Source organism: Penicillium cosmopolitanum, assembly GCF_028827165.1.
Source record: "Penicillium cosmopolitanum strain IBT 29677 chromosome Unknown utg000009l:1.0-9042332.0:1.0-9050551.0, whole genome shotgun sequence".
NCBI lineage: Eukaryota > Fungi > Ascomycota > Eurotiomycetes > Eurotiales > Aspergillaceae > Penicillium > Penicillium cosmopolitanum.
This window is the reverse complement of record NW_026622679.1, coordinates 7,971,360-7,998,349: the sequence shown is the minus strand read 5'-3', so window position 1 is coordinate 7,998,349 and position 26,990 is coordinate 7,971,360. Positions and strand designations below refer to the sequence as shown.

The 26,990-nt window shown below is 47.5% G+C and overlaps 12 protein-coding genes across 12 annotated transcripts; 6 read left to right on the top strand and 6 right to left on the bottom strand.

Moving 5' to 3' along the window:
* Positions 1-6,056: 6,056 nt before the first annotated feature.
* N7509_011078 (uncharacterized protein) lies at positions 6,057-6,440 on the bottom strand (the record flags this gene model as incomplete). The annotated part of the gene is made up of 1 exon (XM_056635715.1): positions 6,057-6,440. One exon carries the CDS (start codon positions 6,438-6,440, stop codon positions 6,057-6,059), a length of 384 nt encoding a protein of 127 aa, XP_056486335.1.
* Positions 6,441-8,027: 1,587 nt separating this feature from the next.
* On the bottom strand, positions 8,028-9,480 carry N7509_011077 (acyl-CoA desaturase; the record flags this gene model as incomplete). Its single annotated transcript, XM_056635714.1, has 4 exons — positions 8,028-8,534; positions 8,599-8,685; positions 8,734-9,154; positions 9,227-9,480. The coding sequence occupies 4 exons, from the start codon at positions 9,478-9,480 to the stop codon at positions 8,028-8,030; spliced, it is 1,269 nt and encodes a 422-aa protein (XP_056486334.1).
* A 1,588-nt stretch (positions 9,481-11,068) lies between these two features.
* On the top strand, positions 11,069-12,091 carry N7509_011076 (uncharacterized protein; the record flags this gene model as incomplete). Its single annotated transcript, XM_056635713.1, has 2 exons — positions 11,069-11,414; positions 11,502-12,091. 2 exons carry the CDS (start codon positions 11,069-11,071, stop codon positions 12,089-12,091), a joined length of 936 nt encoding a protein of 311 aa, XP_056486333.1.
* A 526-nt stretch (positions 12,092-12,617) lies between these two features.
* N7509_011075 (putative ubiquitin-conjugating enzyme) lies at positions 12,618-13,532 on the top strand (the record flags this gene model as incomplete). The annotated part of the gene is made up of 1 exon (XM_056635712.1): positions 12,618-13,532. The coding sequence occupies one exon, from the start codon at positions 12,618-12,620 to the stop codon at positions 13,530-13,532; it is 915 nt and encodes a 304-aa protein (XP_056486332.1).
* Positions 13,533-13,715: 183 nt separating this feature from the next.
* On the top strand, positions 13,716-14,006 carry N7509_011074 (uncharacterized protein; the record flags this gene model as incomplete). The annotated part of the gene is made up of 1 exon (XM_056635711.1): positions 13,716-14,006. The coding sequence occupies one exon, from the start codon at positions 13,716-13,718 to the stop codon at positions 14,004-14,006; it is 291 nt and encodes a 96-aa protein (XP_056486331.1).
* Positions 14,007-15,539: 1,533 nt separating this feature from the next.
* N7509_011073 (uncharacterized protein) lies at positions 15,540-15,782 on the top strand (the record flags this gene model as incomplete). Its single annotated transcript, XM_056635710.1, has 1 exon — positions 15,540-15,782. One exon carries the CDS (start codon positions 15,540-15,542, stop codon positions 15,780-15,782), a length of 243 nt encoding a protein of 80 aa, XP_056486330.1.
* A 380-nt stretch (positions 15,783-16,162) lies between these two features.
* Positions 16,163-18,186, bottom strand: N7509_011072 (GMC family oxidoreductase; the record flags this gene model as incomplete). Its single annotated transcript, XM_056635709.1, has 6 exons — positions 16,163-16,395; positions 16,451-17,054; positions 17,108-17,644; positions 17,701-17,917; positions 17,968-18,087; positions 18,146-18,186. The coding sequence occupies 6 exons, from the start codon at positions 18,184-18,186 to the stop codon at positions 16,163-16,165; spliced, it is 1,752 nt and encodes a 583-aa protein (XP_056486329.1).
* Positions 18,187-18,836: 650 nt separating this feature from the next.
* N7509_011071 (putative CUE domain protein) lies at positions 18,837-20,309 on the bottom strand (the record flags this gene model as incomplete). The annotated part of the gene is made up of 1 exon (XM_056635708.1): positions 18,837-20,309. One exon carries the CDS (start codon positions 20,307-20,309, stop codon positions 18,837-18,839), a length of 1,473 nt encoding a protein of 490 aa, XP_056486328.1.
* Positions 20,310-20,575: 266 nt separating this feature from the next.
* On the bottom strand, positions 20,576-21,337 carry N7509_011070 (uncharacterized protein; the record flags this gene model as incomplete). The annotated part of the gene is made up of 1 exon (XM_056635707.1): positions 20,576-21,337. The coding sequence occupies one exon, from the start codon at positions 21,335-21,337 to the stop codon at positions 20,576-20,578; it is 762 nt and encodes a 253-aa protein (XP_056486327.1).
* Positions 21,338-22,256: 919 nt separating this feature from the next.
* Positions 22,257-23,435, top strand: pex7 (putative peroxisome biosynthesis protein (Peroxine-7); the record flags this gene model as incomplete). Its single annotated transcript, XM_056635706.1, has 2 exons — positions 22,257-22,420; positions 22,529-23,435. 2 exons carry the CDS (start codon positions 22,257-22,259, stop codon positions 23,433-23,435), a joined length of 1,071 nt encoding a protein of 356 aa, XP_056486326.1.
* A 616-nt stretch (positions 23,436-24,051) lies between these two features.
* On the bottom strand, positions 24,052-24,843 carry N7509_011068 (DUF1014 domain protein; the record flags this gene model as incomplete). Its single annotated transcript, XM_056635705.1, has 3 exons — positions 24,052-24,556; positions 24,624-24,724; positions 24,787-24,843. 3 exons carry the CDS (start codon positions 24,841-24,843, stop codon positions 24,052-24,054), a joined length of 663 nt encoding a protein of 220 aa, XP_056486325.1.
* Positions 24,844-25,449: 606 nt separating this feature from the next.
* On the top strand, positions 25,450-26,646 carry N7509_011067 (GPI-anchored transamidase; the record flags this gene model as incomplete). Its single annotated transcript, XM_056635704.1, has 1 exon — positions 25,450-26,646. The coding sequence occupies one exon, from the start codon at positions 25,450-25,452 to the stop codon at positions 26,644-26,646; it is 1,197 nt and encodes a 398-aa protein (XP_056486324.1).
* Positions 26,647-26,990: the final 344 nt, after the last annotated feature.

Here is a 26,990-nt window from a genome sequence, read left to right as displayed (position 1 = left end):
CTGTGCAAGAGCACCATGATAAAAGGACACGAATGAAACGACTGCAATGTGTACTCTCATGATTTTTGGAAGCATCGGTGATGTCCACGACTTTGTGGGTCAAACTCGAATGAGACCTGGCAGAAGCTATCTCAATCAGATTAAGTGAAAAGAAACTTGTGCTAGTCAAGTTGATGGATTATTGCGACTTTATATGCTTACTGGGTCTGGACTTTTCTTGGGGATAAATGCATTCTCAAGCAGGGAAACCGAGGTCATTTTTGGTTTATAATCCCGATGGATTCCGGGCCATTGTATTTGCCAGGGAAGACAAGAGTAAATAATTACATCGAAGGTATGGAAACCAATAAGTTCAAATCCTTCTAATTCCAATATTCACTTTTCTTTGCTGGCCAAACGGATCAACAAGGAGACTAGCATCAAGCGCCACCGTGGCGCTTGATGCTTGAACTAACCATGACTCATGAATTGGCATCCGACTATTTGAAGATGTCGAAAATGTTTTTTAATCCCCATTTCGTGTGAATTTGACAACTTACCCTTTTCGCAGTGGCAAGGCCATTATGATATAATCATTATATGATATAGAGAGGATCGAAATCGATTCCAACACTCAGATTCAAAGGAATAGAAAGAAAATTCATTTCCGGAATGAATTTTGTTTCCCCGGACCCTGCATCAAACATGCTAATTCACGTACTGACTAGCCCTGTTTAACATATTCACTTATATCGAGCTATTTCGGGCTGATTTTGATTCTTGTTGCGAGATGCACTTACTTTGGACCCTGCATAAGGCGAGCGATAAACGCCACCGAGTCCACTCATGAACCCCAAATTTTCAGCACAGCCAAATTGAAGTTAATTTAGACTACAGAAGGCTCTATACTGAGTTTATAATATTCATATATCCTCTAGTTAGTCTTAGATGCTGCTTTACTATGTCCTATGCTTGTCAAAAAAAGGTAGCAGTCACATGTAGACCTAATTGACTGCCCGCCAATTAACTAGGTCATCCACAGTTCAACGATCTTTCACAGTTCAACGATCCTTATTGTTTATTTGCCCTTGCCACCACCTTTTTTACGATAAATTTGAACAAAATGACTATCGAAGAGCGTGTAATTGCGGCCTGCCAAAAGGCTAGGACCCTTAAAAAGCCCAATTTCGCCGCGTTGTCGCGTGAATATTGCGTTCCCGTGCAGCGCCTACGGGCGCGTGCAAAAGGTCGACAATCCAAAAACGACCGTTCTGCACCCCATAGAAGGCTAGATGACGCTCAGGAGGCTGCATTATTTGCCTGGATTAATCGTCTAGATAACCTAGGTGTTCCATCTACTTCCGGACGTATAGAAGCTAGTGCAAATGCTATGCTTCGTCGTCTAGACCCATTGGCGCCATCTCTCAATAAAAACTGGGTGTACCACTTTATAGAGAAAGCAACAATACAACACAGCTTTTTCTGGATAAAGCAGAAGCCAATGGGACGTGATCGATATAGTAGCCTCGATATTGGTATCATGCAGGCTTTTTTTGATCGGATTGAACCTCTTATTGCTGCTATTCCGGCCTCCCATATCTATAATTTTGATGAAACTGGATTCCTTCTAGGCCAGGGAAGACCTCAAAACGTGCTTACGAAGTATTATGGACGTCGTTCTATTGCATCTGAGGAGCGTGGCAGTCTTTTTACTGGGATTGAATGTATTTCAGCAGATGGTTGGTTAATGCCAGCATATTTTGTTGCGAAAGGCAAATTCCATCTTGAACGCTGGTATCTCAATAACAACAATCTTCCACACAATTCACGGATAGCTATGTCGTCTAGTGGCTATTCCAACGATGAAATAGCTATAGATTGGCTAAATTTCTTTATTCAGCACACACAGCAAGGTACAACTGGCAGAAGATTATTGTTGTATGATGGCCATGGTTCACATCTTACCTGGGAATTCTTAGAAATATGCAGGCTGAACAACATTATTGCTTGTGTATTCCTTCCCATACGACTAATCTAGTCCAGCCACTCGATGGAAGCCCCTTTCGAGCATTGAAACAGCGATTTAAAGCCAAAAATAATGAGGTTGCAAGCTGGGGCGGAGATGTATGCGATAGTAGCTTCTTTTTCCAAGAGATTGAGGCTATTCGCCAGGAATCAATGACAACACGCACTATTCGCAAGGCATTTGCTACACGTGGTATCTTTCCATTCAAACCAGAGCTTGTTATTGAGCCATTAATGGAGGAGCTTGGTTGCAATATCTGCGACCTTCAAATATTTGATGGTGTCGATGAAGCTGTACAAATTAGCTCGGATTTGCCCACGTCACCTCTCAGAAATGGGTTTACAGCACGCCGATCGACAACCAAATTGAACAATCTTTTAGATACTGAAAAAGAGGCAATTTCACCAAAGCTTCGTGATGCAATTGATCGATATACTGGGGCCTGCATCGGCAAGGTAGACCTAGTTGGTATTATGGACAACACATTACAAAACCACCTGCCAAAACAACCTAAAATTGTACGCAAATCAAAGCGACGGGTTGGCAGATTTGGTCCATTAACAACCGGCGATGCTATACGCCGTGTTGCTGAAAATATTGCTAAGCGAGCAGAGCCTACTAAGGAAGATGACCAAAATATGGAGAGCTCAAAGGGCCCTAAGATTAGCGCGGAAATGGTAGTTATTGTTCTTTCTCATAAAACTTTTCTACATTCTCACATCAGCTGGTGGCTGTGTGCATATGCCAAGAAGATGAATGTTTCATATTATTAGATACTAGTGGAGAGCTGTGGATCTTCACACCAGATCAGCCACAGCTCTCCTTACCAGATCAGCAAGGCACGGGCTCGAACTAGTTAAGACTAGATATGTAACTTAGTGGCGGAAAAAGCGCGTCCACAGGAGTCTCTGAGATACGCTTGGCTCTTATTGAAAATCTAAACTTGCAAGGCATCTTTCCTCTGTTTTACGATGGTCAGAGGACTAGAGATGTTACAAGAGCAGACCCAACCGAAGTCTGTTGCTGCTCGTACAGGGGATACCTGTAGAAAGGTGTAAACTTAGATGACTGTGGGATGACGACGAATTTGCATTAAGCGACACCCACTGAGTACATAGTCCTCTACTTAATCACGACAAATCCTTACTACGATATGGTTTGATTTACTTCTCCTTTTTCGGGCTTTGTATGAAGACCTAAAAGCAATAAGAATGCCCGGATGTTATGCCTAACTAGTGTCTTCAAACGGGGGCGAAACTCCGCACTTTCAGACTCAGCGACATATTGTAGCATTGGCGCCATGTTAGCTGGAACTGATGTGGCCATGCCCGATACCCCCCTGGGTAACGCCAAGCCGATTCTGCAGGCAGAGAGATTTAATGGCCTAGCGCTACGCATCATAAATCCATATGTTGACATGGCGGGGTAACGCGACAGGGCAAAAATGAACCAAACTGGTGCCGATCTGAGGGCCTTTCCAAAATTGATGGCGTAAACAATTCCTGGTAATTAGATAATAGGCACCAATAAACAACACTATCCATAGATATTATTTTCGGCCATTTTAGATAACTTGAAAATTGCAGGATGAGGTCAAGGAATACTATGTAGTTCCAATTATTCCCTCACGCCTCAGGAGGTTGAGGAAGTACACTGGTTCCTCAAACCGAGCCATCGTTGGGAAATTCGGCTGCCATCGTCAAAGAAGCAATCGTGGCTTTTCACCTTTTACTCGGACAAAGAATTACTATGTAATACCCCTGGAAACGCATTAAAAAACTTAACTAACTGGGTGAATCAGAGCTAAGCAATCAACTCCCAAAGATCTTCACTTTAAGTGTCACACTTAGGGTGTAAGTTAGACAGAGCCCAGGTCCCAATTTCATATATACTGTAACACACTTCCGTCGCAGACCGAACATCTCTATCAATGGTTCCAGGGCTCACTCAAGGCCTGTATGACTAGGGCCACTCATATCGCCAGTCTCTGTGTCCTAGCCTGCTTTCTCCAAAATTTCAGACAGCTGACTGCATAGTAGTGTTCCTCGACATATAGTCGAGGAACTCAAGGATTGTTGACTGCCAATCATTCAGCCGCCCAGAAGAGCGAGGCAGAAATCTAGCTCCCCGAATTAGACGTCATATGCTGTGACACAAATCCATCGCCCGGTATCTGCCAATCAATCCCAAAAATACGACCCATACCCAGACATTATCAGGTCTTAAAGCGACGAATGCAAACCCATCTTATCCTCTTTGCCAATCAATTATGCATCCACCAGAGGCTCTGGCCCCAGGGTATGTGTGATAACGAGGATCAGGACACGACAGGTCTCAGAAGCGAGTAGACGTGGAATCGAGTAGTCTGAGAATCAAGTGCGCGAAAAACGGCTGGTGGTGAAGGAGGATGGATGTTTGGTCAACGTTCGATTCCATCGCTTAGCTCTCAAGTAAGCCGAGTTGAAACGACTCTCAAAAACGGTCGCAGTCGTAGCCAACAAGATAATCGATATCGAATCGGTTTCCGGGCGCGGGAAGTGAGCAAGCAGGCTTAACATAGTTCATGAGCGAGATATCCTAATTGATTCTAGTAGTTTGGGGATTTGTCGCAAGCAGTAAGCTTCAAAGACCGCAGATCAAAGGCATCGGCATCTGCAATGGTCAATTCCCGGCCGGCCGGCCAAGATTTCTGGCCGTAAGCCTGAGAGTCAATGTCACAACAGTCCAGCTCATCTTGCGTGTCGACGCCAAGAGAGAAAGTCCATCCGAGAGTGTCGTGGTTTCAAGTCACGAGAAGCGCCGAAAAGCCGGCCATGACGAAGGCTAGAGAAAAGGGGGTGGCGAAGCCCCAGAGCTCGGGGACCCGGATCAATAGCAAAAATGCCTCAGCTGCAAGGACCGGGGCAGAGGGGCGAAAAACAAAATTGTGGAAGTGCTGGATGGGAGGGGGGGAGGTCGCGGGTTATATACTACCACGCACAGGAGCGCAAAGGGACCAACGACGCTAAACCAGAAGTGTTGTACACTAAACCGAACTACGCTCCACCGTACCCGTCCGATATGGTGTAGTGGCTAACATCGCCGTCTCTCACACGGCAGCCGGGGGTTCGATTCCCCCTATCGGAGTTGCTTTTTGCTCAATTATCTTTTGAAGAATTGATTTTTGCTTCGCTTGGTTCGTGTGGAGTGAGTGGGTCCTTCAGTTCTCGAGGCGAGGTAGAGGAAGGAACCACTAGTACTAAACTATACTATAATTAGAGTACGCTTTTTTTTGCAGGAAGTAGTATGATCTATTCTAGTACAACCTCGGGACATGAGATACTTCAACAAAAGCAATTAAAACTTGAGGGGCTGAACAGCCTTGGAAATATAAATTTGCCTCGTGGATCCAACCGTAGCCGCAGGACTTTTGAAGACATAGAAAAGTACCACAATTACCTACTACTAGTAGCACCTGCTAGTATCGCGCTCAACTTCAAATCCATTCCGAGGTTACCTAGGTAACTAACTAACTGCTAAGCTGGAAGCATTATGGACGCCAGTGCCCGGGTGCCAATGGTGACCAAACTAGTATACTACTACTAGTAATACCTAACCCGGGTATCAAAAGCTTTGGGGAAAATCCTTCCAACCTCCAGGGCTTCTGAAGGTTCTCCTCGAAGCTAGACTCGATCACTTCGAGTTCAAGGTTGGATTATGTGACCCACTTCCAAGTTTCAATCGTCCAACAGTACTAGTTATCGTGTGTACTAGTAATACAGCCCGATGTAGCTTTGGAAATTTATTCATTGTCCTTGGTTAGTGCCAATCCTGGGAGGTGCTCAGGTCAGAGCGCTTCCCGTAATTAATCCTGCATATCAGTTACAATTAGTAATAATGGGTATACCCAGGAATAACAACTTGGATGGATCTTTATAAAATCATTCAATTCTCAGTAATAACAGAATATATATCTTGATAAGTAATAATTAAGGATAGACTAGATTAAATTCGAAATCCCCAAAGACCCCGGAAGCCTTCCAAGGCTCTATTAAATAGTTCAGTTGGTCATTCAAGCATGGCAGTTGATGGTAGCGTGGTCAAGGTTGACAGGAATAACCTTAGCCGGGTTGCCGTCAAGATCAGCGTAGGTCTTTTGGGCAGTGAAAGTAGCAAGGGCTGCGCCATTGTTCTTCAGGACACAGTTGATCGTGCCCGGGAACTGAGTCAGCTGGGCGGATGAGGCGAGGACGTGGCCGGAAGACCCAACAGAGGTGGAGCCGAAGAGGGATGAAATGGTCTTGTCGGTGCCATCGGCCGGGAAAGTAACGCCGGCATATGAACCACTCTGATCATTCGAGAGAGCAAAACCGACGGTTGCAGCTGCGCGTGCCTCGAGAGGGGCTGCAATGGCAGTTGCGGCGAGCAGAAGAGAGGCGGCAATTGCGGACTTCATTTTGATTTAAAGGAAGACTTCGTAAAGTTTGTTTTTTAAAGTGGATTGAGGATGTTTTGTATTGTTGGAAATGTGTGTGTTGAAGTATGATTTTCAAGGACCTGGGGGAGGAAGAAGAGATCTTTTATATCTACCAAGATTAAATGTATTAGAAGAGATTTAGAAACTTTCTCGTATTCTATTCTTCGTGATATCACCCTGCCATGAATCTAGACCCCCTTCTTCCCTAATTTTAGGCCCTGTCGGCTTGATCTCATGATGCCTTTCTAAGGAAGGTGTCTTAGAAGAGCATCGACGCTGTTCGTGCCTTGGAAAGCGCCTCGTCATGTTCTCTGGTGGCCTCGCGCATTATGCGAAGAGGTGGGTCTTTTGATCAGATCTCCCCATCCAAAAAGAGTAATTTTTTATGCTGACCATACCCAGTCTTTTAGTCAAGTAACGGTTTATATCAACTGAAATGGAGCTCACGAGCGAGTAATACGGAGCGAGACCTGATGATGTAATACTATATTATCCAATATTAAACCCAGTAGGAGAGATCCTAGTAGGCGAGACATTGAAAGTTAGATCTAAAATTACTGAGCTTGCTAAGCCCTCCCAGAATCTCAGTGAACCATTTCGGCCCTCTTACATTGCATGGTGGCGTCATGTCGTGTCTCAATAAATATCCTCAAGATTCAAAGCCACCATGCATTGTAATACGGCTGAGATGCACCCAATCGTCAGAGCAACAGCTTTCCTTGAATAATAAATCACTGCGCCTCTTCCTGGGACTTGAAGTTGAGTCTATATTATGCATGTATATAACGATGCCTAAAGGAAACTTGGGTGGCAATCATCGTATACTGTCCAGGTGGACGAGCGCAGGAGGAGTCGATTAAAAAATAATAAGCTACTCGAACAAAACCAATCAAATTAATGAGACATCTTTTGCGAACGAATAGAAATAGAGTAGAAACGAGAAGAATTATGCACGGCACTAAACAATCACTAAGAGAACCACATGATCTGGGTTAGGACCTATCCGAGGCAGCCGAACACGAGAAAATCTGGGGATTCCCGCTGAGACGCAAGACCTCTTACTCGAGCACCTGCGGCTGAGTTCTCGTATTCAAAGTGGATGTCTTACAATTTCTCGGTTCTCAGAACCTGGACTGCGGGGCTGGATGGCCTGAAGTAACACATGGCTGTTAGGCGGGATTTGCGAAGAGTCACCAACCATTATAGCAGATTTTGAGCTTTAGAAAATCATTCATCGAATATTGTAGCATTGAATTTATTCTCCAGGAATAATTCGGCATATGGAAACGCAGGTCATCGAATCAATCATTGCATAAGCTAAAAATGGCGGTGGACCAGCAGCACATCGAGACGGCTCTAATGTAAAAACTAGAGAATAATTAGAAATCGATCCTCAAAATCTACCACGGAGACCGACTTTTTGACCGGGGTCTCCTGTTGAGTTCTCACATCTTGGATTTTCTACTATGGGATTCCCGGGATTCGGTCGGGCTGGCTTACCCTTTATTAGGTATGATTCTTCTATTTGTTTAATCTAAATTATTACATCATCCACTATCATCGTCATCAAACATCAGTAACATCTTGCCTCTTCATTCCTCTCCCCCTCCAGATTTCGACCTCGCCTCCGCCTCGAATCACGCCGACACGCATGCTGGAAAGAAGATTATGCGCGGCATTGGAGTGGTTATAAACACCTCCATTAAATAGAGCTGTGGCATCCTTGCCTATTCCAGAGCTGATCAAAGTCCTGCCACCAGGGTGATCCTTAATAAATCTAGTCACATCATGGATCACGCCCGCAATAGCGATGAGCGCTTTTCCAGATTGAGCGTCAGAGACGAAATCGTCCCAAGAGATGACTGGAAGCTCCTCTAGAGGAGTGCCCCAATCTAGGCGAGCTCGCTTTTGGTCGACCTTCTTTTGTAGCTGCTGCACACGTCCTTTCTCGATTTCGTTGGCCCGGAACTGTTTTAGGTTGGAGGCTAGGCCTAGTTGTTTCCACACCCAGATCGACCACTTAGTTGGATCATACTGCCACCACTGGATGGCGTTGCGATAGTCAGAGGGGAACTGCAAAGATGTTAGCCTTAGATTTCGCTCTTTAGTAGAAAATTGAGGATTAGAATATATCTACCTCATGGTGGAAGTTATGATAACCCTCACCCAAGGTGACAAGGGCAGTAATAACATGGTCACGGGGCGAGTTTCTGTCATCAAAGGGCTAAGAGGTGTTAGCGCGTAAAAGAAGTTGGTTTCGGTCACCACTGACCTGATCCCCCAGCCAATGCGCCAAAGAATTAACACAGAATGTTGCCTGTTGAACGAAGAAAAATCTCAGAACGCCCGAATACAACAGGCCGCCCTTCCAATCACCCCATCCAAAACCGGCAACGAGCATTGGGAATAGGATCCCGAATACCAAAATAAAAGAGACATAGTTCTTGTGCTGCCATACAACAACTGGATCATGGTTCAAATCAGAGATATCTGTTCGGCCCTTCTCTTTCGGGTTCTGTTTCAGAACCATCCACATGAGATGGGAATAGATCAATCCTTTCCGAACGCTATATGGATCTTTGACAGTATCCGTCCATCGATGGTGAGCTCGGTGCTTGGCACTCCAAAATCGAATAGAGCCTTGCACGGAGCCGCCACCAGCACAGGCGAGGAAGACACGGAGGGGTAGACCACTAGGTTGGATAAATTAATTAGTTCGATAATGGAACATGCAGGGAAGACACAAGCGGGACCAATAATCTTACGCTTCATATGATCGATGAGACCAGAGTCTATGATATCCAGCAGTAATACCCAACCCTGTCCAGAAATAGTAAATGATAGCCCAGATAGCCGTGGGTAGCTTCAATGGGGTAAAAGGTATGGCGATGCACCCAAAGATGGGGACAATTAGGATGAGCGTCGTGCTAAGCCAGTTGACATGATGATACCAATTGTGAAGGGTAATTGGCTGCTCTGTAATATGTCCCTTCTCAGAGTTAGATTCGTTTTCTACCATTTTAGAGAAGATCCCAGGATAAAAAGTATGGTAGAAAAGGCTGTGGCAAATAGAATGGGGGAGGGCAAGCGATGCGCAATATACTACGAAACTGGAAAATAACTAGATTATATCCAATCCTTTGAATAAAACTATTTTATTACTTTGATCGAACTTTTGGATCCTCGGTCTCATGTGCAAGTGACGTGTTATGATTCCATGCTTGTGGTTGAATTTGTTGGGTTGTTGGGGCTAAAGGATGTCTGCACTTTGTCTCACCAAATCTACCTGTGGGTCGTGATCACTACCATGGTACATGTTTGGAGCCGCTCAAACAGTCCTTCTGGGCAGTAGCCTAACAATAGCCTATTCAACTGAACAGGACTGAATGCTGGGATAAATTCTTTAACCCATTTTGTTGGTTTGTAGCCCCATTGAGCCCGTTGAGGCTTGAATAAGGCTTTGGCTGGCCTATTCTACGACCCAATCTATTCAAACGGCTTGCGAATCTGCCCAATATGGGGCAATTATGATATGCAGTGATGGACCTAGGAAAACAAAATAATTTCTAATACATTTGCTCTGTAGAACACACTAGAATGACATGGTGGGAGTAAGAACATGCAACATGATTAATTAATCAATTTTTGGCCATGCAAACAAATTTGAAACATGCAGACTTTGAGTCCTTTGTAATACTCAACAAAAAAAATACATCAATTTTCGCACTGGATGCGAAATTGCCAAGGTAAGATTGAGCAATTAGTGAAAAAGAAAGATCGTACCCTCATGTATCGCCATCATAAGCTAGTGGGAGGGGCGTGCAAGACCGTTTTCTGCGCGAAACAATTCTCTTTCTGGGCCTTGAAAATTTCTGTTTTAGCAAAACATTAGTGATGAATTACTAGAAAAGCAATCCTATTAATCTCATCCTGGTTGTGAATTATTCATCCTGTCGTAAGTAAGAAACACTAATCTTCTATATGGCTCATCCTTGACTATGTTGAAAAGTGAGGAAACCGCTCCAAAACATTGCTACCTCGCATATAATTTAATTCGAAGATTTTTAGGGTTCAGAGAATGAAATAATAATCCCATTATTAAATATTTGGACATCTAGAGTATATTTCAGGAATGACGGTGAGGTGTTTTGCCATTTACAATAGGGTGTTATTTCTTTGGGACCCCATCTGACCAGCATTGATGCTATCCATATGCCCACGGTGGTTGAAGCCGGTGGCTTGATCTGGCCACTGCAGAAGTCCTTGGCTCGATTTAGAGCTATGAGACTAGGTTCTGATCGACCAGCCATGTTGACCTGGTCTCCAAATGATTAGTCTCAACTGGCAACCCTAACCCCGCTACGATTTAGACGCCATCCTACCTTAGGATCCTCCCATGGGATGTTTGCCCCCACTCTTATCGGCATATCAGAGTCGCCAACGCTAGCATGTGAAACTGCAATGCGCATGCAAGAAAAATTGCCGCAGGGCCGTTATCTGTCAGATCACCTCATCGCTGGAATTTCCAGATTCCTACACTTTCCGACAAAGCTTCGGGGTGATTCAGTCCGCCCATCGCTCGCAGTTGCCAGTGTCAGAGCCTCGAAATGGAGTACTCCAGACTTCCCTTACTCCCCATTCCAGCATCAATCCGACGCCGGCTGCTGCGGTTGTACCCGTCTCATAGGGCTGGATCTGATACCGAAGAGATAACGAGCGAGGCCCTGCGTCATGCGCTGGCCTCATCTTCGGAGCCATATCTCCCTTACGGTAGCCAGCTTTCCGGCAATCTCGACACAGAAATACAACGGTCCGGAACAGCAAGCGATGACTTGGATTCATTAAACTCTGGGTCTGGATCATCTGGCTCGAACAGCCCTCAGACAGAAGAGATGGACCCCCCCGCAAAGTACGAAACCGAGTCGGGCTTGCGGTGGAACCGTGTTGTGCCAGGTGAGATCGAGCCTTGACTGGACTCCAGCTGAATGCATTTGACTCATGCTATTTCTCTCCAAGCGTTCAATCTTCTCCGAAATGCAGGATATGAGGCACAGCAACCAAGAGCTGATGGCCGACTGGCTCGGTCTCTTTACATAAATGCATTGATGTATCTGCTAGATGCCCTCCCGGCAGATCTGAGTGCCGAAGAGTCAACTATGCTACAACATCGTCTACCAGAGCCCATGAAAGCATCGATAGCAACCAGCCCATCATCACATCTGGCTCGAGTAGAAAGCCCCACGCAGAGCAGACAGCCATCACCCTCCAGGTCATATCTACACAGACTTCTTGCATCAACTATTGTGCAGATATTTCTGCTAGTGCGATTCATTCTCCCTTATTTCAAAGTATTCCTCCGCCAGGTCTACGAGTACGAACGATCTCATCGCATCACCGAGCGTATCGTGACGACTACGCTAGATGCCGCGGATGGCCTTGGGAAAAGCGGCGTGAGCATTGGCTCGGCGGTCTGCAAATTCAATGAAGGGCGCGTCGGGGCTGCAGTTGGGAACCTGGCAGCGTGGTGGGTTGAAGGAATTGCTGGTGGTGTCTATGAAGGCGTGGGCGAAGGTATGATTCATTTGGGATTGTTGAAACAAGGACTAGAACTGGATAGATTGGCACTTTAAGTAGACCACGGGTATTAGATTAGCCCAATTACGAATAACGACCTTAATTCAGCTATACTTCTATACTTCTATACTTCTATACTTCTATACTTCTTTGCTATACTTGCATACTTTCTCTATGGTGCCTCGGTGGCCCACTGTAGTGATAAGGTGATAAGCGGTCCCATATAGTAAGGTACTAACTTAAGGTAGATAGCCCCGAGATGTTTTGATCTCCAACTCATCACACTCCTCCGCACCACCTCAAACAATGTCAACTACAGCACTACCCTGCATCCCCCTCGGTTCGGAGGCAGCAGTTACATTTGGAATTGTGAGACTCGCCGGCTCATTCCTCAAGTCCCACTCTAACTCTCCACAGTGCCAGCCTGCGGCATGCCGCACCGCCAGGGGTTTATGTGAGCCTCGCGCCTGGAGACCCCACGCTCTGGAATGGTGTCATCTTCGTACGCTCCGGTGAGCTTTAATTCCTCTAAGAAAGCTTGGTCCTTACTAAGATGCGCAATTTTTTTTTTTCCAGGCCCTTATGCCTCCGCAGTTCTCCGCCTACAAATCCGCTTCCCCGAACGTCTACCCCGATCTACCGCCGCTGGTCACCTTCGCGACCGACGTGTTTCACCCATTGATCGTTCCCCTCACAACATATACCTTCAGTACTAGCTCAGCAAGTGATAACCCCGTTAGTGCGACCGATGAGGAACGTCTACCTCCAGGTGGCTTCAGTCTTCGTCATGGTTTCCCACACTGGTTCGGTAGAGCGACACGAAATGACATTGCATCTGGGGTTTCGTCGCGCAATGTGAGCGGGAATAGTGCGAAGGTGGTTTCTCCTACCGAGGCAAAACAGAGCGCAACTGAATTGGAATTGGAGACCGAACAACCATCGGGCACGCCACATACTTTAGACGATGTCTCAGATCAGCCGATCAGCAACGAAGACAATACCGAGGCTCAAGAAGAACCCACCCGGGTTGCACAGGTGCCTAATTTGGATCAATTCGTTCAACCCAGGACGATTGTTCCTGTTTACGAACTGCTTGAGTATATCCGATCGACATTTGACGACGAGGAAGTGCTAGACTCATTACCTGTCGAGGCAGCGGGGAATCCGGGCGCATGGCACGCATGGAAAGCTCATCGTCGGGGTGGACATACTCCTGGTGATTTGAAACGGGGAAGCCCGCAGGCTCGGCTCCCTGGTGACTGGCATTGGGATGGGATCTGGGCTCGCCGAGTAGAGACTGAGATCGAGACTAGTAATTCCGATCCGATGCTGTTTGGGAACGCCTCTCGAGCAGGCGATGAGATGGTAAGGGCCACCCTGATATTACAATTTCTGACACGGAAATTAACGCTCTTGACAGATAAGATTCTCGCGATTGGACGAGGCGACTTTGGGTTCGGTGAAGGAGATGATGGCTGCAGTGGCGCACGTACATAAAGAATGAAGAGAAAGAGAAGATGCTTGCCTTCCAAATATACCCAGCCAATGCTACTAGTTGAACAGTTCCTCGTTCCTTCCCATTTCCATATGGTCATGGTCACTGCCACCACTGCGCCGGCCTAAGTCGCCTTCCATTTCCCAAAAGCCACTTCCTCCGCACATACATCTTCTTCCCTCAAGATGTCCAATATTATATCTCTTGATTTCAAGAGCTCCGCATTACTTATCGCCCTGGTATTGGTTCCTATTGTCATTCTATTCTGTGCGGTCGCTTTGGCCCTGGCCTGCTCTGAGAACTGCAGCTGCCGGTTCAGCACACCCCCCTGGCTCTCGTGGCTCTCTTGCCGAACTCGCTACCGTCGCAAGAAGCGCCTTCATTCTGATCTCGAGAGTGGTACCGGTCAAGGCACCGAAACATCTGAGGTACCCCTGAATTACGCATCTCCCGTTCACACCAGAGAGCATGTTTAGAGCGGATCAATCAGCGATGGACGACGATACCCCAAGGCCCGGCACTGCCAAGAAATTCAGACTCACACGCACTCGAAGTAATATCTCGTCGACATCCTATCCTCGTATCCCGCGGCGGTCTTCATCCCTATATAGTGCAGGAAACAGCACTGACGGCCCGCCCACGTCAACAAGAACCCCGTCTTACAGCAGCAGTTCATATCAGATTGAAGTCACAAAAAGAAGAACAAACGATCAACAATATTCTCAAGGCACGGGAGATTTCCTTTGGAAATCATTAGAGGACCCGTTCTCCGACTCAATGGTTGTTTGTTACTTGAAACCCGAAATCTCTGATTTCTCACTGACATAGTCTGTAGATCCCAGAGACCCCTACCAAATCACAAAAGCGAGATCAGCACGCCCGACGTCGAAATTCTCCCCATGGTTTGCAGATTCGCTGGAGCTCTGGATCTTACAGCGATTCTCTGCCAGGTCTGCCATTGTCAGGCTCCTCCATTGGAACAAAGCCCTCATCGAACCTGGGAAGTCTTTCAAATGGATCGAAATGCTGGGAAAACTCACAATTTCTCTGTCCGATGGAATTGCCAATCGCTTTTGTTGATGTACAGTCAACCACCAGTCCACCGCAAATCGGGTTTGGCAAAGAAAGTGTGACGACCACGATCACTGTCTCTGCCGATGTCAGTTTTGTTCCACTACCAGAACCGCCGAGCCTTGCGCCCCTCGATATCGTTATTCTCCTTGATAGCTTGTATGTTGACGTGTCTCTCTGTTAGGCTTGACACTATACTTATCATATTCCTAGACCCACCGCACCTGGCCACTCCCTCACACAGTTTATCCTAGGATCAATGATTTTGGCTTCGCATACTATTCAAGGTCAGGATCGCATTGCTCTTGGATATGTGAATGAAGCCTTCACGAATAATTTCCAATTATTGCTTCCATTGGGTTTTCATTCCGTGGACAATATTCAGGCCGCTCTCAACATCTTTTCCCATCGATCACAGGCTGGCAACCCGAAAAGGCGTAACCTTGAAGTCGCCATTCGTGAATCTTCCAGGGTTTTCAGCGTCTCGCCAAGAATTGCTTACTGCCACTTATTTTTTCTTTCTTCGGCTTCGCCCGCAAATCGCGCCTCCAACTACCAGGTGCCTTGGATTGATAAAGCCATTGGTTTCCACACAATCACGCCCCAGGGCTATTGTCCTATCAATCACATGAATCGCCAACCTGGGTGGCATATGTTTTATGATCCTGAAGAAATTGAGAGCAAAAGGGACTCATTTCGCCCAGAGAGTTGCCAAAGTCCTTCGGCACATTCGTCTTGGTATACGTCCCGGGTCCCTTGATCGTATCAAAATCGTTTTGACCCCAGGGCCGGGGTGTCAAATAGAGCCGGTCGCCAAATTCTATCACATCACATCACTTCGCCCTGGAGAAGTATGGAGTCTTCCAATAGATGTCATAATCCCCGTCGCGTTTCAGGAAACAGATAGAGAGGAATTCCAAAAACTACCCCAACTCGCTATGGAGACAATTGTTGGAATCAACAAATTCTTGATGGGCTGGGTCAGGGATCTACCAGAACAAATCCTTACTGTTCAGATTGAATATGAGCATTCACTTCTTCCAACAAACTGCACTGTTAATCACGAAACCTATGTCACCAGTCTACGCAGCCGACGTGCAAGTCATGTCAAGACAGACTTGAAGAAACCGAGCACAACCTTTGTTCAGCCTGGCGAAAAGTTTACATTCAGCTTGGCATAGATGGCCCAGATATTTCATCGTAACTCGCTGCTTTGTCGTATTTATTATTATGCTGTTTCCACTACCCCAATAGCTACAACCTTCATGGTATTATGTATACTAGTTCAAAACCAAAATCAAAAGCGTTTTCTGCCCCCCCTGCATCCAAAATTAATCCTAGTATTCCCTATCAACCTCTGCCTCCTCGGTGAAGCGATTCGACCTATCCAAATTGCTTAGTCCTGACAATACAGGGTACTGAGTATATAAGTGGGTAGGATAGTAAGATACCATGAAATAATGTCTATGTCTTCAATACTTCCCGGGTGGCTATCTACACTACTACTACAAGTAGTAATGCTGACATACTACTAGTAACGTCAAGTGGCAATTTGCCATCCTCAAATTCGACTATAAACATTTCTGGTCATTCGCCATGTCTCTTTTATGAGATCAGCACACTTCTCTCCAATACCGTACGCCGGCATTTGGGTGTGTCCTCCATGCAAAGTAGGCATGACACTGCAATCAGCAACTCGCAGACCAGAGACGCCGCGAACCTGCATCTTCTCATCCAGAACAGCCATGGGGTTATCGTTCTTACCCATAGCACAGGTACCCGCCGCATGGTAGCCTAAAACAGTCATCAGTGGTAAGATCGAATCGAATTGTGGATTCTGTAGACTCACAAGTGGTAGCATGTTCCTTGACATAGGGCACCCACTCCTCTCTTGTCTTGTAGGTATGATGGTTCAAATTAGGCGGCCAGGAACCCTTAACGATATCCTTTGTTCCAGCCCCCTTCATAACGACTTCATTTCCAAATCGGCAAGCCTCACTTAGAACCAGTAGGTCCATCGGATCAGCCAAATAATTGCAATCAACAATAGGGTTCTCCATGGGGTTAGTCGAGTTCAAAGTCACCGAGCCACGAGACTTGGGTGCGAACAATTCCGCAATCATCGAGAAAGCGTGCTTCTGATCGATCGGGAACTGGTCATATTGCTTCGGTCCACCATAGCACTCTGTCGTGAAAAATTCGATGTTGGGTTGAGAGGGTGTGAGACCCATGGGATCACGGCCTGGTAGACGAGGGGCATTCTTCCATAATGGCTCATCCTTGAGTCGATCGTCGATTCTGGCAAAGGCAAAGGCGCCAAAGGGGAATGTGGAGAGGAAACCAGTTTTCTTTTCCTTGTATTCTGCGTAGGTCTTGTCGAAGTTGTCGCCGTGGTAGACGTGATAGTCGTTTGTTAGTCCTGCTTTCTCGGTTTCGTAGAACATAAAAACAATCTATAATTATCAGTCGGTGATTTCAGCGAGACGGACTCGGGATTGCGGCTAACCAGATGATCCATAAGGTTTTTGCCAACGCCTGGAGAATCTACTATGCATTCGATTTGGTGCTTCTCCAGCTCCTTTCTGGACCCAATTCCAGACCGAAGTAGGACGGCAGGGCTGCAGTACGCCCCACCAGAGATGATGATTTCTTTCCGGGCAAAAAAAGTCTTGAAGCTGCCATCGGTTCCTTTGGTCACAACACCGGTCGCACGGGGTTGGCCTCCTTGCTTGTTAAAGATGACCTTGTCCACTGTGGTATCTGCCTGGATCGTAATATTGCTTCGGTGGTTCTTGTTGGTCACAAAATCGGCACCTGTGGTCCGAATGCCTTCGTAAACAGTGCGAGGAGCATGGCCACAGCCCTGCGCGACGTCTCCAGAACTAAACATATCATGGTTGAGTGGCATGCCCTCCGACACAAACGAATCTATCAAAAGATTCGAAATTGGCGCTAGATCGTGAGGCTCGGTATGCAATGGTCCGGAGTAGCCATGGCTGGTCTTGTCGGCTTGAAACCAAGGCTTAGGGTGGAATGTTTCCGCCTATAATCGTTTGTGAGAAACTGGCCCCTATAACTTCCGCATAGGTCGAATATCACCTTTCTCATGTACTTGAAGAAATCCTCACCGCTCCATCCATCGAGTTCCCAATCATCGTAGTCCTGCTTGTTTCCACGGATACAAAGTGTACCATTACAGCCGCTGCAGCCACCCAAGAAACGTCCACGACTCAATTTCACCTGGCGATTGGCCACACCAGCCATCGGAGGAGTGACAACGTTCCAATCGGTCTCTGAGTCGAAGTTATTTGACCATCTATCTTATCATTAACTGAGAGCTAATCCGGCGAGTGGGGGACAGCTTACCCGCCCGTCATGTGTACATTCTCCAGGTCCTTATTATGTTGGCCAGCTTCGATGAGAAGGACCTTGATCTCTGGGTTCTCTGCTAGACGGCCGGCAACTACACAGCCAGATGTGCCACCCCTATTACACTGGTCAGTAGTCATCTCAGACTGAGGGTTCCAGAATTGATCAATCTCACCCGCAGACAATGTAATCATAGCTGTCGTTCTGAGAAGCCATGTTGTGGTAAACAAATTGAAGCTCATACAGAAAATTTCAACGAAGGATCAGAAAGAAATTCAAAGTTTCTCAACAAATCTATTCGTAATCACAATTCACTTAAATACTCGCCCCTAAACGCACCGAGCCAAGCGGCGCGGAATTCCGCCTAACGCATGGAGGCGGGGCGGCCAAGGGTGAGGTGCTTCAGCATGACAGTTCATTAGCCCATCGGGAAAATCTCACCGGGTCATCTTTCGTATAGCGTCTTAGTGCATTCAACGACTCCATATTGCTGAGCCACGCTGCAGAAGGTGAGATTTTGCACCCGAGGTGTTTCTGGGGGGTATCAAAGATGGAGGACGGAATGGAGAGGTTAAATTCCGCGAGAGGGGAATAACCCCGCATCAACTCTATTTGATGCCAATAGATACTCTCTGATCACCAATCGATCTCTATTATCCGTTCAACCTTTTGCCTTTTGCTAGTTTTACGGATCCCCCATGGGGCAGGTTGACAAGCTGAAGGTGGGGACAAAAAAGAAATGGATCCTGTTGTGGGCCTCAATTTGTCGCAGACCGATGGGAGCTAGCAAACTTGGCTAACTTGTTATACAAAATGGGGAAAGTCCGGAAAATTCTGGGGAAGATGGAGTTTGGATTGGCTATGGTCTACTGCGATGCTGAAAAATTGGACAAAGCTGGTGCCACATCCTTGCTTTGCTTATGATCCCACACCGGATTGCCGTCGTCGTCGAACTCGGCCCATTGAAAGAACGAACACCCCTCTTTCCCTGGTGTATATCCGGCATAGCACATCCACATATAGCGGCCGCGGTTCTCTTGCTTGCGCTGTGCACATCGAAGAATCGCCGGTACACCGCATCGACATCGTGGTGTGTGACGCGGATGTAGAGTATCACGATACCAGCGGTAGGTGACATTAATTCGACAAGTACCGGAGAGCGGGTGAGGCGAAACTGTCTGAGCAGGAGTGATTGCATGCTTCCATTCCTCCTGCATCTCTGCGTGCATCACAAGAAGAGAATTATGGGGAAGATGAATGGAGATCTGCCCCTGAGCATCGGCGCGGGCTGCTGCCGCTCTCTCATCTTTGGTGGATCGCGAGTATGAATCGACCCGATCTTGATTGGTCTGTTTATCATCCTCTTCGTCCGCATCATCTTGAGGAATGATCCGACGGACTCGGAATTCTCGTTCCACGCCCAGGCTTAAGCTTCCTATTATTGGGTGTGGTCCGAGGTAGGTCAGGTCATCTGAATGATACCCCACACTCTCCGTAGGTCCATTATAGCAGTTTACAAATGCCGCGTTAGGTCGCCATTCCTTCGGGGATTGGAATTTGAGTTTCTTTCCTTCTGGATAGACTTTATTGATGCGTGTTTGTATCTCGTCGTTCACGAGGCTTTGAACCTTTCGCGATGCGGAGCGCAGATGCGGCGTTGCTTGTCGCACATTTGCTCGATAGGTCCCGCCATAAGTGTACTCAGTTGTCTGTTGTTTGAATTCTTCGGGCGTAGAGACGTATACACACGCGCTATGTGGACTCTGGACGGTGCGGTTGAAAAGTTGGAACTCGTATCTGGAGAAGTACTCGGATTCATCGAGCAGCTCAACAAGTAGGTTATTGGCCTCTTCGGGGGGAAGAAAATTGTGTATGATCGTGCAAGGCGTGTAAGCAGCAATGTCCTCAGGGGCATAGAGGTGTAGCGTCTTCCCTTTCTTGATAGTTGGAGGCTTCCGACTCTGCATGCTTTCGCTGAGAGATGTGAGTAGCCCATCTTTGGATTTAGTCATGACATGGGATGACAGTGATGTTTGAATGCCCAGAAACGAGCTGGGAGTCGCTCGCTTTTTTCCTGGTGTTTGTTTCGCGGGTGGTTGTGACTTGAGCAGTGAAGAAGCGGCTTCTACAGAGCCATCGCATGATACGAGGATATCGAGGATATCGTCTTGTCCAACTTTTGGGAACAGGGATATCAAAATGGCTAGTTTGACGTCTGTCGAATCATCGCCTGCGAGATCCGAATTCGATGGGAGATTGAGAGCCTCATGTCTTGCTGGGCTGGGATCCTCTCTGGGTGCAGAGACCCTTCGTTTCTTTCTCGTAATGAATGCATCCATGGATGCTTAGCACCACCCCCATATTCGACGAGAATACAAGAAAAGTCTAGAGGGTCGGTTGGATTTGAAATCAACCGTGGACGCTCCCAATTCGGGATTATGCAGCACGATAAGCAACTTATCGGCACATGATTGCTTCCAAAGTGACCAATCAGAAAGCATCTCCTACTTGAAGTCCTAAATCGACCAGCGTAAACGGAAATATCTGCATTGTATAACAGTTTGTGGCATGCAATGATAAATTAATGTTATAATCAAGTTCAAATTTACTTTATAGCACTCCATTTTCCTTCCCCTAAGTAAATTCGCCCCTCGCGATGATATTCCACCAGGTACTTCATCTGTCGCAGTCCATCAAATACTTCCAACAACGCAGACAATGATACCATAGTCCAGCCATGATATTTTCCTTGGTGTTCCGTAGTCCCGTCAACCTTTTTATTCCCGTCTATACTGGCAATATACGGCTCATCGCCGAATCTTGCATCCGGGAAGTTGTTTTCGATAACTTTTACCCAGCACCGCCCGACGTCTGTGTCCTGTCCAGCCATGGTCGAAATATCCAGAATAGCCCTCATATGTGATAAAACCTCATCATCTACCATCAAGCATGCGCGTAGCCTACTTGGTAATTCCGTGACAGGCATGGCTAGAGAGACTTTGTAATCGTGAAATGCATCGCGAACCCCATCTTCGTCCAGACTGTCGTACATATCTTGTGCGCTGAAGACCTTCGAGGCATACGACTTTTCGAGAAGACTGACTTGCTCGGCAGAGCCGGTCAATATTCGATGTATTGACCGACTGACGGCATCATTAAGGAGCCGCAGGAAGACGGGGAGAAGACGTTTGCTTTCCGGAACGTAGGACGTTCGATAAATGATAGGTCCCCAAGTGAGAACTATGAAGTCACGCTCAGAACCGGGAGGAAGATATCGCAAACCGGGAGAAGTTCCCAGTCGGTAGACCTCCTGTTGGAGGAAAAGGTTGGCGGGAGAGGTAAAGGTAGATGTATCTCTGTCGGCCATGATCGCAATTGTCCGATGAGTGGTCCAATCCCATCCACGTATTTTGTTGGGGTGTTCTCTTATGGGGTTTTTCTTGAAAGGGGTTCCTCATCGAAGAAAAAGGAGATTGCGAAGGTCGAAGGAAGTTCGGGGGGAGATAGGTTCTTCACGGCGGGATACGTCATGTCCAATTTTTTGAACGGTCGGAGAGGCAAAATTTTAGGGAATGGTTCTGAATTATGCTTACTTACTAATGAGCCTATGGAATGAAGTTTCAAGGAAGAAAGTCCAGACGCATTTCCGTTTATCGAGCTAGTATGGGCCATACCCCGTCAATGAGACATTCGGGATAGATCGGTTATTGACGTCAACGATTAGTTAGAAGCTGTATACAACGATGCCTTGGGCTCTCACCCAGGTGCTGCATGCTGTTAATCACTTCCAAGGCTTCTCGGGCTCATTCAAGTTCTTTTGTACTACTAATATGCTATTTTATATCCTAGGAATATACTAGTATGCCTATTCAAACTCCCATCCATCACATTGAACAGGTACACGGTAAGCGAAAGACGCCCAGTATTGTCGATGATTGGAAATAATTTCCGGTCAATTCAATGGGATACTAATAGTTGAATACAAACAGTCTTAGTTCTATATTAGTTCACTTTCACTGCCCCGGGATCGGCCAAGCTGAGGCTGTCCTTTTCGCGCGGGAATGGCTGATAAGCGTGTGGGCCGCACCGAAAGTCGACCTCGGCCCATCGCATTTGATCCTCCCCGCAATCCCGATGTCATTCAATCCTCCGACGCGCCGCGCTGGACACTAACCCTGATTGATTTTCACGTGTGACACCTTCTAACCTACCTCCTTTCGTCATTTGATTCTCCTTCTCACGCCTTCAATATCGAGCGACGGGCGTCAACCGGTCGGACGCTCAGTATGCTTCACTTCCGCACACAGGGCTACAACGGCAGCGCGGTCAAATACTCGCCTTTTTTCGACAATCGATTAGCTGTTGCCAGTGCGGCTAATTTTGGCCTGGTCGGAAATGGTCGATTGTATATCTTGGAGTTGACTCCCAACGGAATCGTGCCTGTCAAATGGTGAGTGGGCTTGAGTTATATTGCGTTCTCTCTCCGCGGAGGAAGCTCCCCTCTCTTTGGCAGCTGGAAATATTGAATTAACGGTACAATTTTGTTCGGGATATATAGGTTCACTACTCAAGACTCCCTCTATGATCTGGCTTGGTCAGAAATCCATGAGAATCAAGTCCTCACTGCCTCCGGCGACGGCAGCATCAAGTTATTCGACACCTCGGCCAACGACTACCCTGTTCAAAACTGGAAGGAACATGCCCGCGAGGTCTTCAGCGTTAATTGGAACCTGGTCGCCAAGGATCGCTTCTGCTCCAGCAGTTGGGATGGCACAGTCCGCGTTTGGTCACCGCATCGCCCACAGTCCCTCCTCACGCTCCCCACTCACAGCTGCACCTATTCCGCCGCCTTCTGCCCTCATAATCCCGAACTTATCTCCTGCGTAACCTCCGACTCCTACGTGCGTATCTTTGATCTACGTACACCCGCCTCCGCCTCCAACCACCTCACCGTTCAAATCCCTATTCACGCAGCCCCCGCGGCCCCCGCAATCCCCGGCCAGCCCGGCATTCCACCTGCGCCATGTGCGCCCGCAGAGGCGCTCACTCACGACTGGAATAAATACCGCCCTACTGTCCTAGCCACGGCGGGCGTTGATCGCGCTATTCGGACATTCGATATCCGGGCCCCGCAGCAAGGCCCACTCACTACAATGCTGGGTCACGACTATGCTGTTCGCAAGGTAGCCTGGTCGCCGCATCTATCAAATGTGCTTCTGAGTGCCAGTTATGATATGACTTGTCGTGTATGGAGTGATCAGTCAGATCCAAGCGCAGCCGGTGATATGGATATGATGCGTTCTGGGCCGAGTCCGATGGTCGGCATGGAGCTGGGGCGGATGGGTAGACATACCGAATTTGTGACTGGCGTTGATTGGTGTCTATTCGGTAGCGAGGGTTGGTGCGCCAGTGTTGGGTGGGATGAGAGTCTTTATGTATGGGATGTACGAGGTTCAATGACTTAGGATTATAACCCGGGCATAGCGTATAGTCATCCCAAGTCAAATGGGATTTTTCTTTGCTACCAGCCTTCCTTCTGGCCTAGACAGCCAGCCAGTAATATATCAATTTGAAGAATTCGCTAACAGGAAGTGTTCTTGAATTGCCGCGCTATTGCTAATTGAGTAACTCAAGTCACTAGATGGCAGACAACCTGAACATACTATAAAAAGGTCTATACATGTAATTTTTCCCACCTGGGCAGGTTAGGCAACCGTTTTATTAGATGTTCGCCTTTACTTTTGAAAAGTATCCGTAGTATCAAGTATTTATATCAGTCATTGCATTTCGTAATTTTTGTGTTCATACTCATCGAGCTCACAATGCACTGTGCACGAACCCACTCAGGAATTTAGGCCCAGTCTATCATCAATGCTCATCAGAGCATATGGTCCTCGTTTTTTAGAACAACCATATGAAATGCACGCAGCGTAAGCCGCCGCCCTAGCGTACCCTTCAAAGGGTCTTCGAGTTGACAATGGTCCATCGCGTAACATTATGGTGCCAAAAGAGGCGAACTTCTTTCTTTTTTCACCACCCAAAAACAGAAGGACGTAGAAGTTCACAGCATATTCTGGACATTTATCGTCCAAGTCTGGCCTCAGTCTTCGACCGCTCCTGGTCCCGCATCTGGGCAATTTCTTCCTTGGTCGCATTGACCTTGACGTGCACCTGGTTGAAGGGGTTCTCCTCGCTCTTGTCGAATTCCTTCCGGCACATATCAATACGCTGTTGTCGGCGCAGGCCAGGGTTCTCCTCCTCGATCTCGGGTAGACGGCGGGCCTCGAAAGCGGCATAGGCGGCCTTGAATCGTCGCTCCGGGTGCTTCTCGACCTTCGAAGTATCCTTGCTTGTCAACGAAAGAGCATCTAAGGCATTGTCAATACCGGAGGCATTGAGAGAGCCCGGCTTGCCACTTGGGGTGTCATCGAGTTGACCAAGGTCGAGGCCACGAGACTTCTTTTGCGCAGTCTTTGCGCCGGAACCCTTAGCTTTGGATGGTTGGGAGGCTTCTTCTTCGGCGAGCATGGCATCACGTTCGGCCTTCTTGCGGGCAGCATCGGCCTTCTTGGCTTCGGCATCGTCCCTGCAAGTGAGAGAAAATCATTGATCAGAATTCATGCGCTACCAACAGGGGTCCAGACTTTACTTACTTCTTAGCGTTGGTCTTGGATCCCTTGGACCATTGCTTATCTTCTTCCACGGCAGCCTTGGCGTCCGCTTGAGCCTTCTTTCCAGCGGCAGCCTCAGCTTTCTATGTGGCCGTCAGTTCAATCTGTTGCATGCGTGATGATGGCGGGGGCGGGGTCAACATACGCGGGCATTACCAGCAACCTTCTTGGAGTTCTCACCAGCAGCTTTCTTGCCTCCCATGATGACGAAAGGTTTTCGATTTGATTTTAAAATGGAACGCTGCACAGATTTGAATCCAGGAGAAAGAAGAAGAAAAGTGGATTGCACTGATAGATGATCTGATCCGCCAGAGGATTATGCCGGCTCCGACGTAGGCGGTACCCCCTATGACTAAGCTATGACGAGGTTCCAGGGCCATATCAGGGCTGATCTATTGCTAATAGTTGATAGTATTTTAAAATAAATCGTTGTATCAATCAGGACACTAGTACTCCTTGAAGCTCCGAGGAGACTTTTCAATTCTTGGCCTATTATCATCCCTCAAGTTCCAAGGTTGACTTGACGGCATACATTGTTTATGCCTGATTACTAAGGTGTCTATCTCCAATTGCGGGTTTGTAATCCCGGTCCGCAATTGCTTCACCTGTCATCTATCTTCCGTCCGGACTCAGATTCGATGATGACTTCGATATAACTGACATTAACGGAGCTGATATCTGGACTATACCATCTGATTTTCGCACTTCTGATCTCTTCCTTCCGCGGCTAGAAGTGCGCTCCGCCAGCTACGCGGCCGAAGTCACGTCCCTCCTTTCCTGACTATGTTCTAACCCTCAAACCGCCACCATGATTTCGTTCTTCCGCTTATTGCAGGCGCTCTGTCTCCTGCCTCTCGTCAGTTTTATCACTGCAGAGCATACTTCCAACTGGGCTGTACTGGTCTCCACTTCCAGATTCTGGTTCAACTACCGCCATCTCGCCAATGTCCTTTCCCTCTACCGAACCGTCAAGCGGCTCGGCATTCCAGACTCGCAGATCATCCTGATGCTTCCCGATGATATGGCCTGCAATCCTCGAAACGCTTTTCCCGGAACCGTGTACAGTAATGCGGACCGCGCCGTCGACCTGTACGGCGATAATATCGAGGTTGATTACAGGGGCTATGAAGTGACAGTCGAGAACTTCATTCGACTATTGACCGATCGGCTCGACGAAGATGTCCCGCGCAGCAAGCGTCTTGGATCCGACGCCGGTAGCAACGTATTGGTGTATATGACCGGTCACGGCGGAGACCAGTTCCTGAAGTTCCAAGACGCGGAGGAGATTGGCGCGTGGGATTTGGCCGATGCATTCGGGCAAATGTGGGAGAAGAAGCGCTATCATGAGCTTCTTTTCATGATTGATACGTGCCAGGCCAATACGATGTACACGCATTTCTACTCGCCCAATATTGTGGCCACGGGCTCTAGTGAGCTGGATCAGTCCTCCTATTCCCACCACGCCGATAACGATGTCGGAGTCGCTGTCATCGACCGCTGGACCTATTATGTACTGGAGTTCCTGGAGACACAGGTCACGAGCGCCAATTCGAAGTTGAATCTCGGAGATCTTTTTGATTCCTATGACGAATCGAAGATCCATTCACAGCCTGGTGTGCGATGGGACTTGTTCCCTGGAGGTGAACAGGAAGGCCGCTTGCGCACCGTCGTGGATTTCTTCGGTAATGTGCAAAACGTTGAAGTCGAGAACGCCAACGCCACCGAGCCGGGGTCTCTTAAGGAGGATCTAGCCGAAATCGCACGATTGGCGGAGAAGTGGCGCAAGCGCGGTGAAGAGTACTCTGCCATCCTGGGCAACTCCACTCAGCCTCATAGTGAAAATAAGTACTCTTCTTCTGTCGGATTGGCTCCCAAGAAGACTGTTGGCCCGACGAAGATGGCCGAGGATAACAGCTGGGGCAAACGACTGGTCGGTCTATCTGTCGTCGGTGCATGTACTGCAGTCTGGGTTGCCGGGTCGATCTTGGGCCGCTCAGTCAACTGATACGGTAGATCTGTGTCAATCTTATCAGTCTTTGATTGCAGTTTTGTTTCTTGGCTTGATATAATCATGTATAGCATTCGGATGGTGCACGGCGCTCAGCGAACTTTCACATTACTTTCTACTATGACTTACAGAAATACGCAATTCTTTCTTCTGCTTTCTAAATGTTGCTCCTACCTGGATTTTCAAGTTTCTAGTGAGCCTGCTGCTTTGGGCATTACGCATGGCGTAGTTATTCAGTTCAAGTTATTGATTTTATACTACGCCCAGGTGGGGGTTGAACAGGTCTACATAGACTATTCTTGACCTTCAAGTTCAATCACCATATATGCGAATAACACTAC